Below are 15,881 nucleotides of genomic sequence, written 5' to 3' on the forward strand. Positions count from 1 at the left end.
GGCCATTCAGTCCATCGAGTCTACTCTTCCATTCAATCATGGCTGATTTATCTTTCCCTCTCAACCCCATTCTCTTGTCTTCTCATAACTTTTAACATCTTTCCTAATCGAGAGCCTACCAATCAATCTCTGTCAACAATACCCAATGTCTTGGCCTCCACAGCTATTTGTGGCAATGAATTTCACAGATTCACCGCCCTCTGGCCAAAGAAATTCCTCCTCATCTCCATTTTGAAGGAGGACCCGGCCTGGGAGAACCGCTGTGAGGGGGCGCAGGGAGGTGGTGGTGGGGGGGGGGGGGCAAAGGGGAGAGGGAGGGGATGGAGAGGGGGGGGCAGAATAAAGGAGGACCTGGTACGGAATAAGTTGTTACTTTGTATACCCCTGGCATACCATGGGTATGCAAAATAAAGAGTTTCACTGTGACTTGTCACGTGATAATAAAGTATTCATTCATTCATTTATTCAGAGGTTGTGTCCTCTGGTTGTAGACTCTCCCATTACTGGAAAAATTCTTTCCACGTCCACTTTATCTTGGCCTTACATTTAATGGAGGTTTCATTGAGACCCCTTCATCCTTCTAATCACCAGCGAGTACAGGCCCATAGCCTTCAAATGCTCCTCATAGGATAACCCAATCATCCCTGGGATAATTCTCGTAAACCTCTGGATGCTCTTCAAAGCCAGCGTATCCTTCCTCAGATTTGGGGTCCAAAACTGCTCACAATATTCCAAATGTGGCCTTACCAGCACCTGATATGGGCTTATCCTTGCTTTTACGCTCTAGTCCCCTCAAAATGGAAAGCCAGGGCATTGCATTTGTCTTCCTTACTACCGATTCAACCTACAATGGGAATCCTGCACCTCCGATTTCAGAATCCTCTCCCCATTTAGAAAGCTGTCTACACATTTATTCCGTCTACCAAAGTGCATGTCTGTTCACTTTGCTATAGTGTATTCCATTTGCCTATTCTTTGCCACCTCTCCCAACCTGCCAAGTCCTTTTACAACCTCCCTGCTTCCTCAATACTACCTGCCCCACCATCTATCTTTGTATTGTCTGTAAACTTGACCACAAAGTGATCAATTCCCTCATCTAGATCATTAATATTTAACGTGCAAAGCAGCAGACCCAACACTGATCCCTGCGGAACACGACTAGTCATCTGCAGCCAACCAAACAAGGTTTTATTCCCACTCTTTGCCTTCTGCCAGTCAGCCAACCTTCTCTAATACTAAGGGATCCTATCTTGTTTAGCAGCCTCATGTGTGGCATCTTATCAAAAGGCTTCTGAAAATACAAGTGACCAACATCCACTGACTGTCGTTTATCTATCCTGCTAGTTACCTCCTCAAAAAACTCCAACAGATTTGTCAGGCAAGATCTCCCCTTAACAAAATCATGCTGACTTTGGCCTATTTTATCATGTGCTTCCAAGTAACCTCATCCTTAATAATGGACTCTGATATTTTACCAATCACGGTAGTCAAACTAGCTGGCCTATAATTTCCTTTCTCTTACCTCGCTCCCTTCCTAAGCAGTGCTGCTACATTTGGGATTTTTCGGTCTTCCTGAATCATTTCTGTCTCCAGTGATTCTTGAATCACAATGCCTCCACAATCTCTACATCTACCTCCTTCACAACCCTCAGGTGCAGTCCATCTGGTCCAGGTGACTTTGGACCTTTCAGCTTCCCAAGTACCTTCTCCTCAGTTGTAGTGACTATACTCACTTCTGCAGGGTTACGGCTTTAAGGTGAGAGGGTTAGGTTAAAGCAGAAGTGCAGGGAAAGTTTGTATCCGTAGAGTGGTAAGTGCCTGGAGTGTGCTGCCAAGTGTGAGGTGAGGAATCGGGCATTCATTTAAGAGGCATTCAGACAGACATGTGAAGAATCAGGGAATGGAGAGCTATAGAAGATGTGCACCCAGGTGGCATTGGTTGGACCAGAATCATGATTAGAATCGGAATCATGGACCTCTGCACAGAGGTGGTGAGTGAACGGGCCTGATCCTGTGTGCTAAGACTACTTTAAGTGCTGATTCCATTGGTTCTCTCATTACTGAAAATGCTTCCTGACTGTGCCTCTTCTGGTGTGGATGTGTTGAAATGATCCTTGCCCTGAATCAGAAGGTTATGGGTTCAAACCCCATTCAGGTGCATAATCCAAGATGATGCTCTAGCATAGTCCCACTATGCCACAATAATTCTCTCTGGTGGAACAAAATCTCCCCACGGCATCAGTGTGAAGAAGACCAGGGAAATTCTCCCCAGGTCCTGGCTGATATTTATCTCACAGCCAACATCACAAGATCACAGATGGATAAATTGCTGAGCATGGATTTCTCATCATGTTTCATTTAGTTCAGTGGAAATGGTGCTCAAAAAGGTGCCTACTTGGCTGTAAAATTAATTTCCTTCAGTCCTTTAATTGTGAGGAAGTATTAGGAGTTACATGTATCACTGCAGCTCAATTCTGGGATTGTTTTCAAAAAGGATGAGTAAGACCTTGATTAAAAGAGGGAATACAAGCTGATGAAGCCTCGTTGGGGTAATGGGAGTGGGGATAAGACCACATTTTCATTGACTCATGGCTGTTCAAAATAAAGAAGGAGCATTCTGGGTGACTCTAATTCCCATGAGTCTGTTTGAAGTTCAGTGAAAGTAGTGCAAGGAATGCACCATTTCCACAACTCCCACTCACCCATCCCAATAAGCCTCTCCCGATTTCCCCTCCCCCCCCCCCCCCCCTCCCAACCCCACTGGGCAGGGTCAGTGGGTCCTACATTGGCCTCATCAACCACCTCAGAGCTCACAGAAATGGAATAGGTTGACTCTGAGCACTGATCCTTCATGTCTTTCCCTCAGAATGTGACGCTGAAGAAGAAGTCAATAATCCTGAAAAGATTCCAAAATCCAAAAGGGCCTCCCCAATCTCCAGCATCGAGGAAGGTCCTGGTGGACAAGAGAGTGAGGCCGGCTCTGGATCCAAGTAAGGATTTACTGAGGGGTAGTTATGCAACACCTATCATCTGGGGCTGTGCCTGACTACTTATTGCACCGTCTTGGAACATAAGAAATGGAAACAGGAGTAAGGTTGCTGGCCCTTCATGCCTGCTCTGATATTCAACAAGCTCATTGCCGATCTTTGATCTCAGTTACGTACTTACTTACCGACTGATACTAAAGGAAACCATTCAGTCCATCCAAAGCATGTCAGCACCTAGCAGTGCTTTCCCATCGATGCCACGCACCCTCTTCTTATTTCCCCATTACCCTGCAGCTCTGTCTCACGAGACAAAATGGAAGGAGAGCACATACCTCAGAGGAAGTAGGGGTGCAGGACATTATTGAGGTGGGTAAGGGTGAAACCACAGAGGGATTTGCAATCACAGATAAGAATTTCAAAACCGAGGTGCTGCTGAACAATGTCGGCCTGTAAGCACAAGGGGAACAGATGTAAAGGATAGGGTGAATTAAGATGAGAGGAGTAATGGTTTGGATGAGTTTGTGTTGGTGGAAGGCAATATATGGGTGGCCAATCAGTACTGTGTTGGAATAGTTAGTTACAGTGGTAACAAAGGCACATTTTCATAGGATTGTAAGGTGTAGGAGGTGGCAGAGATAAGGCAGAGAAGGTGTGAGAGCCATGGTTCAGAATTAATGGGTCTTAATACTAACTTGAAGGATTCTTGTTCCATCATTCTTTGGGAAGTTACAAGAACCTTCATCCTACTATTCCTTAAAATTCCTTGTACAGGTACCGTGATAGTTGTTTTCCTAAGAAACCTCGTGTTGTAGAAAATAAGATCATAAAAACAATTGTGTCATTATTCACAAAATGCTGGAGTAACTCAGCAGGTCAGGCAGCATCTCGGGAGAGAAGGAATGGGTGACGTTTCGGGTCGAGACCCTTCTTCAGACTGAAGAAGGGTCTCGACCCGAAACGTCACCCATTCCTTCTCTCCCGAGATGCTGCCTGACCTGCTGAGTTACTCCAGCATTTTGTGAATAAATCGATTTGTACCAGCATCTGCAGTTATTTTCTTATAAAACAATTGTGTCTATGGGAAAGGGGGAATTAGGGACTAGAGAGTTCCAAACTTGCAAAAGCAAAGTTATTTTTCCTGCAGGATTTACAAAAATAAAGTGTTTTTTAATAGACATGTTTATTTTTGTTCCTGCAAGCCTCCAAATACTAAAGGCCGTATGTTACGTTATGTAATAGAGTATCATTGCACAAGTTTCAATAGAAGTGTAGACACAAGGAACTGCGGATGCTATTTTGTATTTTTTTAAAAAGAAAGTCTGAAAAAGGGCCCTGGCCCAAAAGGTTACTTATCCATGTTCTCCAGAGATGCTGACTGACGTGCTGAGTTTCGCTTGTGTCCCATCACTTTGTGTCTTTTTTGTCACTGGAAACAATTGCTTGTCAATTTAAAATAACCTGCGGTGAAACTGACAAACCGTTTTTAAGGGATTACTGGGAGAGGGTTACGTTTAAAGAGATTTTTCTTCAAACATTGATATTTTTTGCCCAAGACAGTCTTTTCTCTGTCCCTTTCTTTTAAGTGGTTTCTCTATTTCCTGATTGAAATCGTGTTATAATCAATTCAGCCCAGGTAATTAAGTACCCTAGTTCGTAGAGTCATACAGTGTGGAAACAGGCCCTTTGGCCCAACTTGCCCACACCGACCAACATATCCCATCTACACGAGTCCCACCTGCCTGCATTTGGCCCATATGCCTCTAAGCCTGTCCTATCCAGGTCTAACCGCTTCTTAAAGGTTGCAATAGCCGCTGCCGCAACTACCTCCTCCAGCAGCTCGTTCCATAAATCATTTTATATCCAATTTGTGTTTGGGAAATACCTGTTACAGCAAATATCATTTTTTTTCTATTGGAAGGTTTTGGAAATGCTGCCATGTTAAAGATGTGTCAATGGTGATCACTGGTGTTGGTGGTGAACCATATTAATCAAATCATAGGAATTTACAACAGAGCATGAGGCCACTAAACCCATCAGGTCCATGCTGTACAAAAATGGAATTTGGATTAATCTAATTTGCCATCTCTGGATTGGTAGCCCCGCAGATCCTGAGTCTTCACAGATTTGTCCAACAATGATATAAGTGTGCTCTGAGTTTCTCCTTCACCCCCCATTCAGAGAGTCAGCTCCAGGGCCCTTGAAGCACTGTGTGAAATCATTATTTCCCAGCTCCTCGTTAATGTATCTATCAATTGATTAAAATCACTCTCCAGGGGAAGTAGATTCTTTCTGTTTACCCGATCTAGGCCTTTGGTTTAGTTTAGTTTAGTTTAGAGATACAGTACAGGAACAGGCCCTTCAGCCCACCGATCAGCGATACCCGCATATTAACACTACCCTACACACATTAGGGACAATTTTTGTTTACATTTACCAAGCCAATTTACCTACAAACCTGTAGGTCTTTGGAGTGCTGGAGGAAACCGACGATCTTGGAGAAAACCCACGTAGGTCACGGAGAGAACATACAAACTCCGTACGGACACCACCCGTAGCCGGGATCGAACACGGGTCTCCGGCGCTGCAAGCGCTGTAAGGCAGCAACTTTACCGCTGCGCCATCGTGCCGCCCTTTTTTACATCAATGAAATCTTCCCTTTGTCTTTGTCCTAAACCGCAGTTTAGACACGCTCATCATCAGAATAATTCTCCAGCCCTTGGTACATCCTTGTAGATTTACGCTTGGTTTTAAATCGTATTTGCCACTTCCACTTGGTCCCCTTGGGCTTTTACTTTCTTGATCCATCTGCCTTGTGTGACATCAATTACTTCACCCTCATCTTGTTAGCTCCTGTAAAAAAAAATGCATTTGTCATTCCTGATTTTCCCTTAACATATCCACTCTATTCTTCATTATCTTATACTTCTCTTTATGCAGATTGCTGACATCCTCAGAGTTTATTCCAATAATTTGCTCATTACCAATGTCAGACTGCCGATTTATCATCCTGGTCTATTCTTTTCTCTTTTTTAACAAAGGTGTCATATCAACAACCTCCAATATCATGCCTATAGCCAAGTAGCATTGGATAATTAGACTATGTTGTCCTCTCCCTGCATTCCCAATATTCCATATTCTTTGTCATTGACATCAGTGCCTACAGAATCCTCTTGTCAGAGGATCGGTATACAAAGTATTCATTCAGAACTTCACACATTCTCTTCTCATTCAGGCTGCATAGAGTCTTACAGTGTGGAAACAGGCCCTTCGGCCCAACTAGCCCACACCAGCCAACATGCCCCATCAACACTAGTGCATTGGATGGGCTGAATGGTTTCCTTTAGTGTCAGTCAGTAAGTAAGTAAGCTACAGTTTTGTTCTCTAAAGAGAACCATTTTTTTTCCTTTTTAGTCTTTCCTTTTCTTGGATTTATAAAACATCTTTTGGTTTTCTTTGATCTTATCTGCCAATATTTTCCCATGCCCTTTCTTTCCCTTCCTAACTTCCTTAAGAGTCAAGAGAGAGAGGTAAGAGTGTTTAATTGTCATATGTACAATGAAATTCTTACTTGAAGCATAGTAGGTCTGTTCTCACAGTACTCAACATAATAAACAAACAAAAAGAAGTTCAATAAATGAAAAAAAACTAATATTAGTGCAATTCAAAACAAAAGCACAAAACCCCCAGTGCAACCAAGACAGTTCGTGGTTCAAAGTTTAGTTGGTGTTTGTGGTGTTCAGTAGCCTGATAGTTGTAGGGAAGAAGCTGTTCCTGAACGTGGAGGTCATGGTTTTCAGACTCCAATACCATCTTCCCGATGCCAGGAGTGAAATGAGAGTGTGGGTCCTTGATACTGCTGACTGCCCTTGAGAGGCAGTGCCTCCCATAGACCCTTTTGATGGTGGGGAGGTCACTACCCATGATGGACCTTTTTAAATTTGTAATTATTATGTTGCCATTGATGTTCCCTGCAACTGCAGGCCTGCAAAGTGGTTTCTACAGCAGCATCCGCATCAGCTGCCTTCACTGCTGGTAAAGCTCTACGCCTTTGCCTTTATTTGGTCGGTCGGTGGCTGCTTGAAACATGAGGATGATTACGATGAGGATGACCTGATCGGAGTCAGCGACAGAACCAAAGAGGACATGGTTCACAAGCTCACAGTGGAGTTCAACACTTTCGTCCAAACGATATTCGAGGGGATAATGCCACTATGTGAGTCCTTGACTCTTTAGGGCAGCTTTTCTACCAGCTGCTGACCAGGAGAGGGGGCAAGAAATCGCAGCCAAACCTGATGGCTATCAAGAGAGCAACTACAGATACTGGAATCTTGAGTAAAACACAAAATGCTGGCGTAACTCGGCGGGTCAGGCAGCATTTGTGGAGGCAATGGATAGGCAGCATTTTGGGTCGGGACTATTCTTCTAACATTGTAGTCGGCGGGGAGTAAGCTGGAAAAGAGGTGGGGTGGGACAAAACCTAGGAATTGATGGGTAGATACAGGTGAGGGGGGTTTCAATTGGCAGATGGGTGGACAAAGACTTAGGATGAAAAGTAGACAAAAGGGTGTCAGATAAGGAGAGGGGACAGGGTGGGGGAAAAGGGGGCTGGTTAGTGGAAGGAATGGATGCACATAGGAGTGGGTACACCTGCCAGGCTTTGTCCCACTCCCACCTCTTTGTCAGATTTCCACCTCTACTACAATCTGTCTGAGGAAGGCTCCCGACCCAAAATGCCACCATCCAACCCTCCAAAGATGCTGCTAAGAATCTGCCAAGTGACTTCAGCACTTTGTGATGGGTACCAGCATTTGAGCAGCTCTCTCACCCTGCCACACACAGACAGCCAGCAAACTGCTTCCTCATTTCTTCATAGAAAACCTGAAACCTGAAAGGAGCATAAGAAAATTCCCACCGAAGCATGAATAACTGAAGTTAAACTCACCTCTGAAATCAGATTAAATGGGAATTCATTGAGGACGTCACATTTACAGGAAAAGGGTGCTGGCTGTTTCAGAGAGAGGATGCAGAAGAAAACAGAAAATACGCGGCTGTTCATACATTTTTTGTGGAGAGAAATTGTTCAATGTCTCTTTAAAGTGCTAGTGGGGGCTGTGATTGACTGTGGGAATAATACATTTCTGAGATTTATTCTACTGCCATCTTTTTACAGCGATTAAGTTTCCAACTGAGAAGCCCACTGTCTTTGAATACTTTGTGGATTTGCAAACTGGGAAATTTGAAGCCTGGGCCAAATTAGTTCCATCTACTCAGACGCTTATTTCAAAAGGTAACTGGAGTCCAGATTATTGTATTCGACAGTCATGGGTGTGTACATATGTGTGTGATAACTGGGATGTTAATATGTAGTTTACCATAAATGTAAATCTGGCACAATATGATAAAATCCAGTTTGATTCCATCCACCTCCTCTTCTCCCCCTGCTTCAAACCAGCTTCTGATGGTCCGTGTGTTCAATCAGCCCCTTGGGCTATGGATTATGTATGGCTGTTTAAAAGTCTCAGGGAGGATCATGTTCATAGAAACATAGAATTTTGTACTTGTTCAAAAGTACAAAATTCAAACAGGGCTTGATAGACTGGATGTGTGGCATGGCCTAGAGTCACAGTCTCATTGTCACAGTCTAGATCCAGGCATTACTCTGCAGAAAGATGCAAGAACAACGGAGTTGTTGTGGCGGGTAATTTTAACTGACTTTTAATTTCACAGTGCAAAAGGCTTAGTTAGGGCAGAATTTGTCAGGGGTATCCAAGAGAGTTTCCTGAAACAGTATGTGGATAGTCCATCTTGAGGAGAGACTATTCTGGACCCTGTACTGGGAAACAAGCATACACAGGTGACTGGTATGTTATTGGAAGTGTATTTTGGGAACAATGATCACAGCTCCATAAGTTTTAAGATAGTTATGAATAATGAAAGTCTGGACCTGAGGGGAAGCCACAAAATTGGGGAAAGGCAGATTATAGCATTATTAGGCAGAAGCTAGTGTGAGTAAATTGGAAGTAGTTGTTATGGGGCAAGTCCACATCTGACATGTGGGAGATATTTGAACACTAATTGATCAAAGTTCAGGACCGGCATGTTCCAGTAAGGAGGAAATATAAGGATGGCAAAGTAAGGGAACCTTGGATGACCACAAAGGTTGTAAATTTGGTCTTAAAGAAAAAAGAAGCGTATTTTAAGGTTTAGAAAGATGAAATCAGGCAGGACCATTGAGGAATATAAAGCAAGTAGAAAAGAATTCAAGTGGACAAACAGGAAGGCCAAAAGGGACCATGAAATGTCATTGATAAAGGAGAGGATAGGACTGGTCAAAGAAAATGGAGGGAATTTATGCGTCAAGTCAGAGGATGTAGGTAAAGTACTAAACAAATACTTTATATCTGTACTCATAAAGGAGAAGGACATGGAGCATATTGTCAGTGTTGTGTATACTAATATGTTGCAGCAGTTTAAATGAGATGGTTTTGGATTTCTACATGAGCATTAAAGTGGTTAAATCCCCAGGACCTGATGGAATCTGTCACAGGTTATTGAGAGAGGCAAGGGAGGAGATTGCAGAGGCCACGAGAAAGACCATTGTATCCTCTCTAGCTACAGGCAAGTCCCGGCGGACTGGAGAATGGCCAATGTTGTTCCGTTGTTAAAGAAGGGAAGTAGAGATAATCCAGGAAGTTATAAACCTCACGTCAGTGGTAGGGAAGCTGTTGGACAGGATTATTTGGCATAGGATTTGCTCACAATTGGAAGAGAATGCGCTAATTAGGGACACTCAACATGGCTTTGTAGACAGTAGGCGATAGGTGACATAACAAATAAACAGAATTAAGTTCAATAAATAAAGAATCCAATTTAGTGCAAAAACAAAGAAAAGCCCGAAGTCCCGAGTGCAGCCAAGACAGTTTGTCATTCAGAGTTTAGTTGGAGTCGTAGTTCAATAGCCTGATGGTTGCTAAGAGACATCGGTGCTGCCTGGAACGAGCTGCCAGGGGTGGTGGTAGAGGTAGGTATGATAGTGGCATTTAAGAGGCTTTTAGTTAGGCACATGGATATGCAGTGGAGGGACATTGATCATATGCAGGCAGAGGAGATTTACTTGGCATCATGTTTTGACTGTAAATAATTGGTTTGATTTATAGCTGAAAATTTTCTGACCTAACCCATGCTAATTTTTGGTCTTTTTAATATTAACAGGAGTGCAGTTAACAGGTCTTGTTGAGCCAATAATTCCCGGACCTCCTAAACCGAAGCCAATTGCACAAGCAGGTCTTGTGCGTACAGTAGATGGCGTACGATATTCCTTCCTCATTAGTCTGCTGCTGATCAATAAATACCCCGTATTGCTGACAGGTAATAACTCATCAGCTGAATGAATGCCCTCAAAAGTCTTAGTATGTTTCTTCAGTCTTGCTGCTAATACTATCACTCAGACTGGACTCAGCTGACAACAGAAGCTGCCAGCCTCAGCTATGATACAATGTGTCATGGTCATAGTTCATGGTACACAGTGCTTAAAAGTTCACTCATGCTCATTTGCACTACAATGCCCCTCTTTTAGAAGAAGCAACAATTTCATGCAAATTATACCATCAGATATCTATTCACACATACCATTTTTTTAAATTAACCAATTATTCCCACAAATAGAAAATACTACAAATTGGTAAACTGAACCGTATCCAATCTTACATAGTTTCGTAGTCATCTAAAACCCTTTTACTTCTAGTTGTACATCTGCAATTGTTCCATTAAAATAAATATTTTAACACAAAGGCAGTGAAATTCTGGATCAATGATAGTCGTACAACAAGCAAATAGATCCGTAAGTTTTAGGTTTAGAGATACAGCATGGAAACAGGCCTTTTGGCCCACCGTCCCTGCCTACCAGCGGTTCTAGCACATTTGCACTGTCCGACACACACAAGGGACAATTTACAATTTTGCCAAGCCAATTAACCTACAAATCTGTTTGGCTAGGGAGCGTGGGAAGAAATAAAATCACCCAGAGAAAACCCACGCAGATCACAGGGAGAACATACAAACTCTGTACAGATAGCATCCTGAGTTAAGATCAAACCAGGATCTCTGGCGTTGTAAGGCAGCATTTCTACCTCTGTGCCACCGTGCCTTAATGCCATTGATTATGCACCAACCCATAAGTACCCACTTACACTTATCCCATTCTACTCTCTCTACATCCCGATCAGTTCCCCCCGCGCCCCCCTACCCCTCCCTCCACTGCACCCTGGGGAATCAGGAAGAATGGGCAAACCACATAGACAACATTGGAGATTAGGATCGAACCCAGATCGCTGAAGCTCTGTAACAACCTCTCTACCAAATACACTACCATCCAGTCCTCAAAATTAGAGTTTGAAAGCCACCATGGCAACCGGAAATTTAAATTCAAGTAACTAATTTAAAAAAAAGTTTTTAAAAGTTTTTTTTAAAATTGTGTACAGTTGAAAAAGCCCATCAGCTTCACTGATGCTTTCCATGGTAGGAAATGTACCATGCTCACTGGTATGAGATTCCAGACCCAATAATGTGGTTGACTTCCAACTGCCTCCTCAGTTCAGGAGCACTCAAAAATGGACAATAATTGCTGGGTAATTGCAGAAAATTTGCATCCTACAAATTTACATATTTCATACCAGAACACATTACCAGAGTAAATAACCCTTAGCACGGACATCTAATAACTCTAATTAATAACTTTAACATTTGCAATTATGTCATGTATTTGGCACTCTGCTAAATATTGTGTGCAGTGACAATAGTTTTATGCAAAGTACAAAGTGCTGGAGTAACTCAGTGGGTTGGGCAGCAACTGACAAAGAAATGGATAGGTGATGTTTCTTGTTAGGACCCTTCAGTCTGATTGTAGTAGGGGGAAGAAAGATGGAAAAGAGATGGGAGGGCAGGACAAAGCCTGCCAATTGATCGATGGATACAGGCGAGGGGGGTTTGGATTTGCAGATGGGCGGACAAAGGCCAGAGATAAAAAGAGACAAAAGAGTGTCGGATAAGGACAGAAGAGGGGTGAAATGTAAAGCCAGAGGGAAGGATATGAGTGGATATAGGGGACAAGGATGGAGAGGTGAGGAAAGAAAAGTAGTGGGACAGTAGGAGAAATGGGTCTGCACTACGATGGGGGAGGCTCAGGAAAGACAGGGGTGATAGGGGACGGGTATAACCTAAAACTGGAGAATTCAATGTTTATACCATTGGGTATAGAGGTGTAAATGGTCAGCAAGTGGAGATGCAGCAGACCTTGACGGAAAGAATGTGTATTCAATGAAATGATCACCTGGCCTGCACTTTGTCTTGCCGATATAAAAGATGCCACATTCCTTGTGTGAAAAGTATGCCCCTCAGATTCCTTTTTCCCCTCTCACCTTAAACCTATGTCCTCAGTTTTAGAGTCCCCTACCCTGGGAAAAGACTGACCATTCACCTTATCAATGCCCCTTGTGATTTTATAAACCGGTAAGGTCATCTCTCAGACCTTCACACCCGAGAAAAAGTCCCAGCTTATCTCATAACTCAAGCCCTCTAGTCCTGGTAAATTCCTTGTGAAGGTTTTATGCACCCTCTCTATCTTAATCATAATGCTCCTATGTAGAACTGCACACAAAAATCCAGATGGAGTCTCACCAATGTCTTTAACATGATATTCCAACTGTTGTACTCCCAGCTCTGTCCAATGAAGGCAAGCAGACCATAAGCTTTCTTCACCACTTTGTCCACCTATGTCGACACTGTCAGGAACTGTGTCCTTGAACCTCCAGATGCATGGACAGAAAAGTTTTAGAGGGATAAGGGCACAAGCACATGGGATGACAAGGAACTGGTTTACAAAAAAAGACACAAAGTGCTGAAGTAACTCAGCGAGTCAGGCTGCATCTCCAAAGAACATGAATAGGTGGTATTTAAAGGTCGGGACTCTTCAGAAGAAAAGGTCCCAACTCGAATTGTCTCCTTGTTATGTTCTCCAGAGATGTTGCCTGATCCACTGAGGTACCCCAGCACCTTGTGTCTTTTTTTTACAAGCAATTGGGACAAGTTCAATTAAGCAAGTTGGTCAGCATGGATGAATGGACCAAAGAGTCTGTTTCCATGCTGAATGACTCTATGACCCTCACTTCAGAAATGGCATTAATTTAATCAGAAAACAAAATCAGAAAAAGCTGGTAAGGCAGCATCCATGAAATGAGAAATAATCTATGTTCTATGTTTGCAACCCTCATCCGTTTTGATTTTAATTTTGATCATGAAATAGTTTTAGTATAAGGCAATTATAAATGAACGTTTTTATTAAATAATTATCTTATGGATACTGTCATTTAAATACAGAAATCGGATATCTATAGACTATGCTTATAACATCAACAGCACTGGGTCAGGTCTTGTTTGTAACCGTTGTTAAGAGTAGATGACAATTGCATACTCCGTTCTCCTCCCTTCTACAGATTTGGTTGGTGTCAACCTCCCGATAGCTTATTAAGCTCCTGTTTTCTAAAATAATTTACATTTTCATTCCCATGCTCTTGACTGCTGAATTCATTTGATGTAGTGTGATCAAAATAAGCAGTTGCCAAGATTTCAGTTCACAATACAATTAGCAAGGTTCCAACTGCACAAATGCATAATTAGGTAGCTTTTTTAAAAAATTCATCGGATTAATTCAGATCACCACACTAACAATCTGTAGAAATGTCCAGCAGAGTTAACTTCCCCGCCACTCACTGAGACGAGGGAAACGTTTAATCTGCACTTCACAGCTTTGTGGTCCTAAGGCCGAAAATTGGGAGCTGAATTTTTACTCGGGTGCTCACAGGTATTCATAACAATAGACAATAGACAATAGGTGCAGGAGTAGGCCATTCAGCCCTTCGAGCCAGCACCGCCATTCAATGCGATCATGGCTGATCACTGTCAATCAGTACCCCGTTCCTGCCTTCTCCCCATACCCCCTCACTCCGCTATCCTTAAGATCTCTATCCAGATCTCTCTTGAAAACATCCAACGAACTGGCCTCCACTGCCTTCTGAGGCAGAGAATTCCACACCTTCACCACTCTCTGACTGAAAAAGTTATTCCTCATCTCCGTTCTAAATGGCCTACCCCTTATTCTTAAACTGTGGCCCCTTGTTCTGGACTCCCCCAACATTGGGAACATGTTTCCTGCCTCTAATGTGTCCAATCCCCTAATTATCTTATATGTTTCAATAAGATCCCCCCCTCATCCTTCGAAATTCCAGTGTATACAAGCCTAATTGCTCCAGCCTTTCAACATACGACAGTCCCGCCATTCCGGGAATCAACCTAGTGAACCTACGCTGCACGCCCTCAATAGCAAGAATATCCTTCCTCAAGTATAAGAAAATAACTGCAGATGCTGGTACAAATCGATTTATTCACAAAATGCTGGAGTAACTCAGCAGGTCAGGCAGCATCTCGGGAGAGAAGGAATGGGTGATGTTTCGGGTCGAGACCCTTCCTCAAATTTGGAGACCAAAACTGCACACAGTACTCCAGGTGCGGTCTCACCAGGGCCCGGTACAACTGTAGAAGGACCTCTTTGCTCCTATACTCAACTCCTCTTGTTACGAAGGCCAACATTCCATTGGCTTTCTTCACTGCCTGCTGTACCTGCATGCTTCCTTTCAGTGACTGATGCACTAGGACACCCAGATCTCGTTGAACATCGCCTCTTCCTAACTTGACACCATTCAGATAATAATCTGCCTTTCTATTCTTACTTCCAAAGTGAATAACCTCACACTTATCTACATTAAACTGCATCTGCCATGTATCCGCCCACTCACACAACCTGTCCAAGTCACCCTGCAGCCTTATTGCATCTTCCTCACAATTCACACTACCCCCCAGCTTAGTATCATCTGCAAATTTGCTAATGGTACTTTTAATCCCTTCATCTAAGTCATTAATGTATATCGTAAATAGCTGGGGTCCCAGCACCGAACCTTGCGGTACCCCACTGGTCACTGCCTGCCATTCCGAAAGGGACCCATTTATCCCCACTCTTTGCTTTCTGTCTGTCAACCAATTTTCTATCCATGTCAGTACCCTACCCTCAATACCATGTGCTCTAATTTTGCCCACTAATCTCCTATGTGGGACCTTGTCGAAGGCTTTCTGAAAGTCGAGGTACACCACATCCACTGTCTCTCCCCGGTCAATTTTCCTAGTTACATCCTCAAAAAATTCCAGTAGATTTGTCAAGCATGATTTCCCCTTCGTAAATCCATGCTGACTCGGAATGATCCTGTTACTGCTATCCAAATGCTCAGCAATTTCGTCTTTTATAATTGAATCCAGCATCTTCCCCACCACTGATGTCAGACTAACTGGTTTATAATTACCCGTTTTCTCTCTCCCTCCTTTCTTTAAAAAGTGGGATAACATTTGCTATCCTCCAATCCACAGGAACTGATCCTGAATCTATAGAACATTGAAAAATGATCTCCAATGCTTCCACTATTTCTAGAGCCACCTCCTTAAGTACCCTGGGATGCAGACCATCAGGCCCTGGGGATTTATCAGCCTTCAGTCCCATCAGTCTACCCAAAACCATTTCCTGCCTAATGTGGATTTCCTTCAGTTCCTCCATCACCCTAGGTTCTCCGGCCCCTAGAACATTTGGGAGATTGTGTGTATCCTCCTCAGTAAACACAGATCCAAAGTAACGGTTTAACTCGTCTGCCATTTCTTTGTTCCCCATAATAAATTCCCCTGCTTCTGTCTTCAAGGGACCCACATTTGCCTTGACTATTTTTTTCCTCTTCACGTACCTAAAAAAACTTTTGCTATCCTCCTTTATATTATTGGCTGGTTTACCCTTGTACCTCA

At 43.1% G+C, this 15,881-nt stretch overlaps 1 protein-coding gene across 1 annotated transcript in view; it reads left to right on the forward strand.

Moving 5' to 3' along the window:
* The window catches only part of LOC144593835 (dynein axonemal heavy chain 6-like), a 317,525-nt gene that overhangs the window by 186,627 nt on the left and 115,017 nt on the right, over positions 1-15,881 (forward strand). The window contains exons 41-44 of the mRNA XM_078399952.1: positions 2,867-2,990; positions 6,968-7,200; positions 8,158-8,274; positions 10,200-10,355. Coding sequence (XP_078256078.1) covers positions 2,867-2,990; positions 6,968-7,200; positions 8,158-8,274; positions 10,200-10,355 — 630 coding nt within the window. The remainder of the gene's footprint in view (positions 1-2,866; positions 2,991-6,967; positions 7,201-8,157; positions 8,275-10,199; positions 10,356-15,881) is intronic.

This window comes from Rhinoraja longicauda, chromosome 5, assembly GCF_053455715.1.
Source record: "Rhinoraja longicauda isolate Sanriku21f chromosome 5, sRhiLon1.1, whole genome shotgun sequence".
In the NCBI taxonomy this organism is placed as follows: domain Eukaryota; kingdom Metazoa; phylum Chordata; class Chondrichthyes; order Rajiformes; family Arhynchobatidae; genus Rhinoraja; species Rhinoraja longicauda.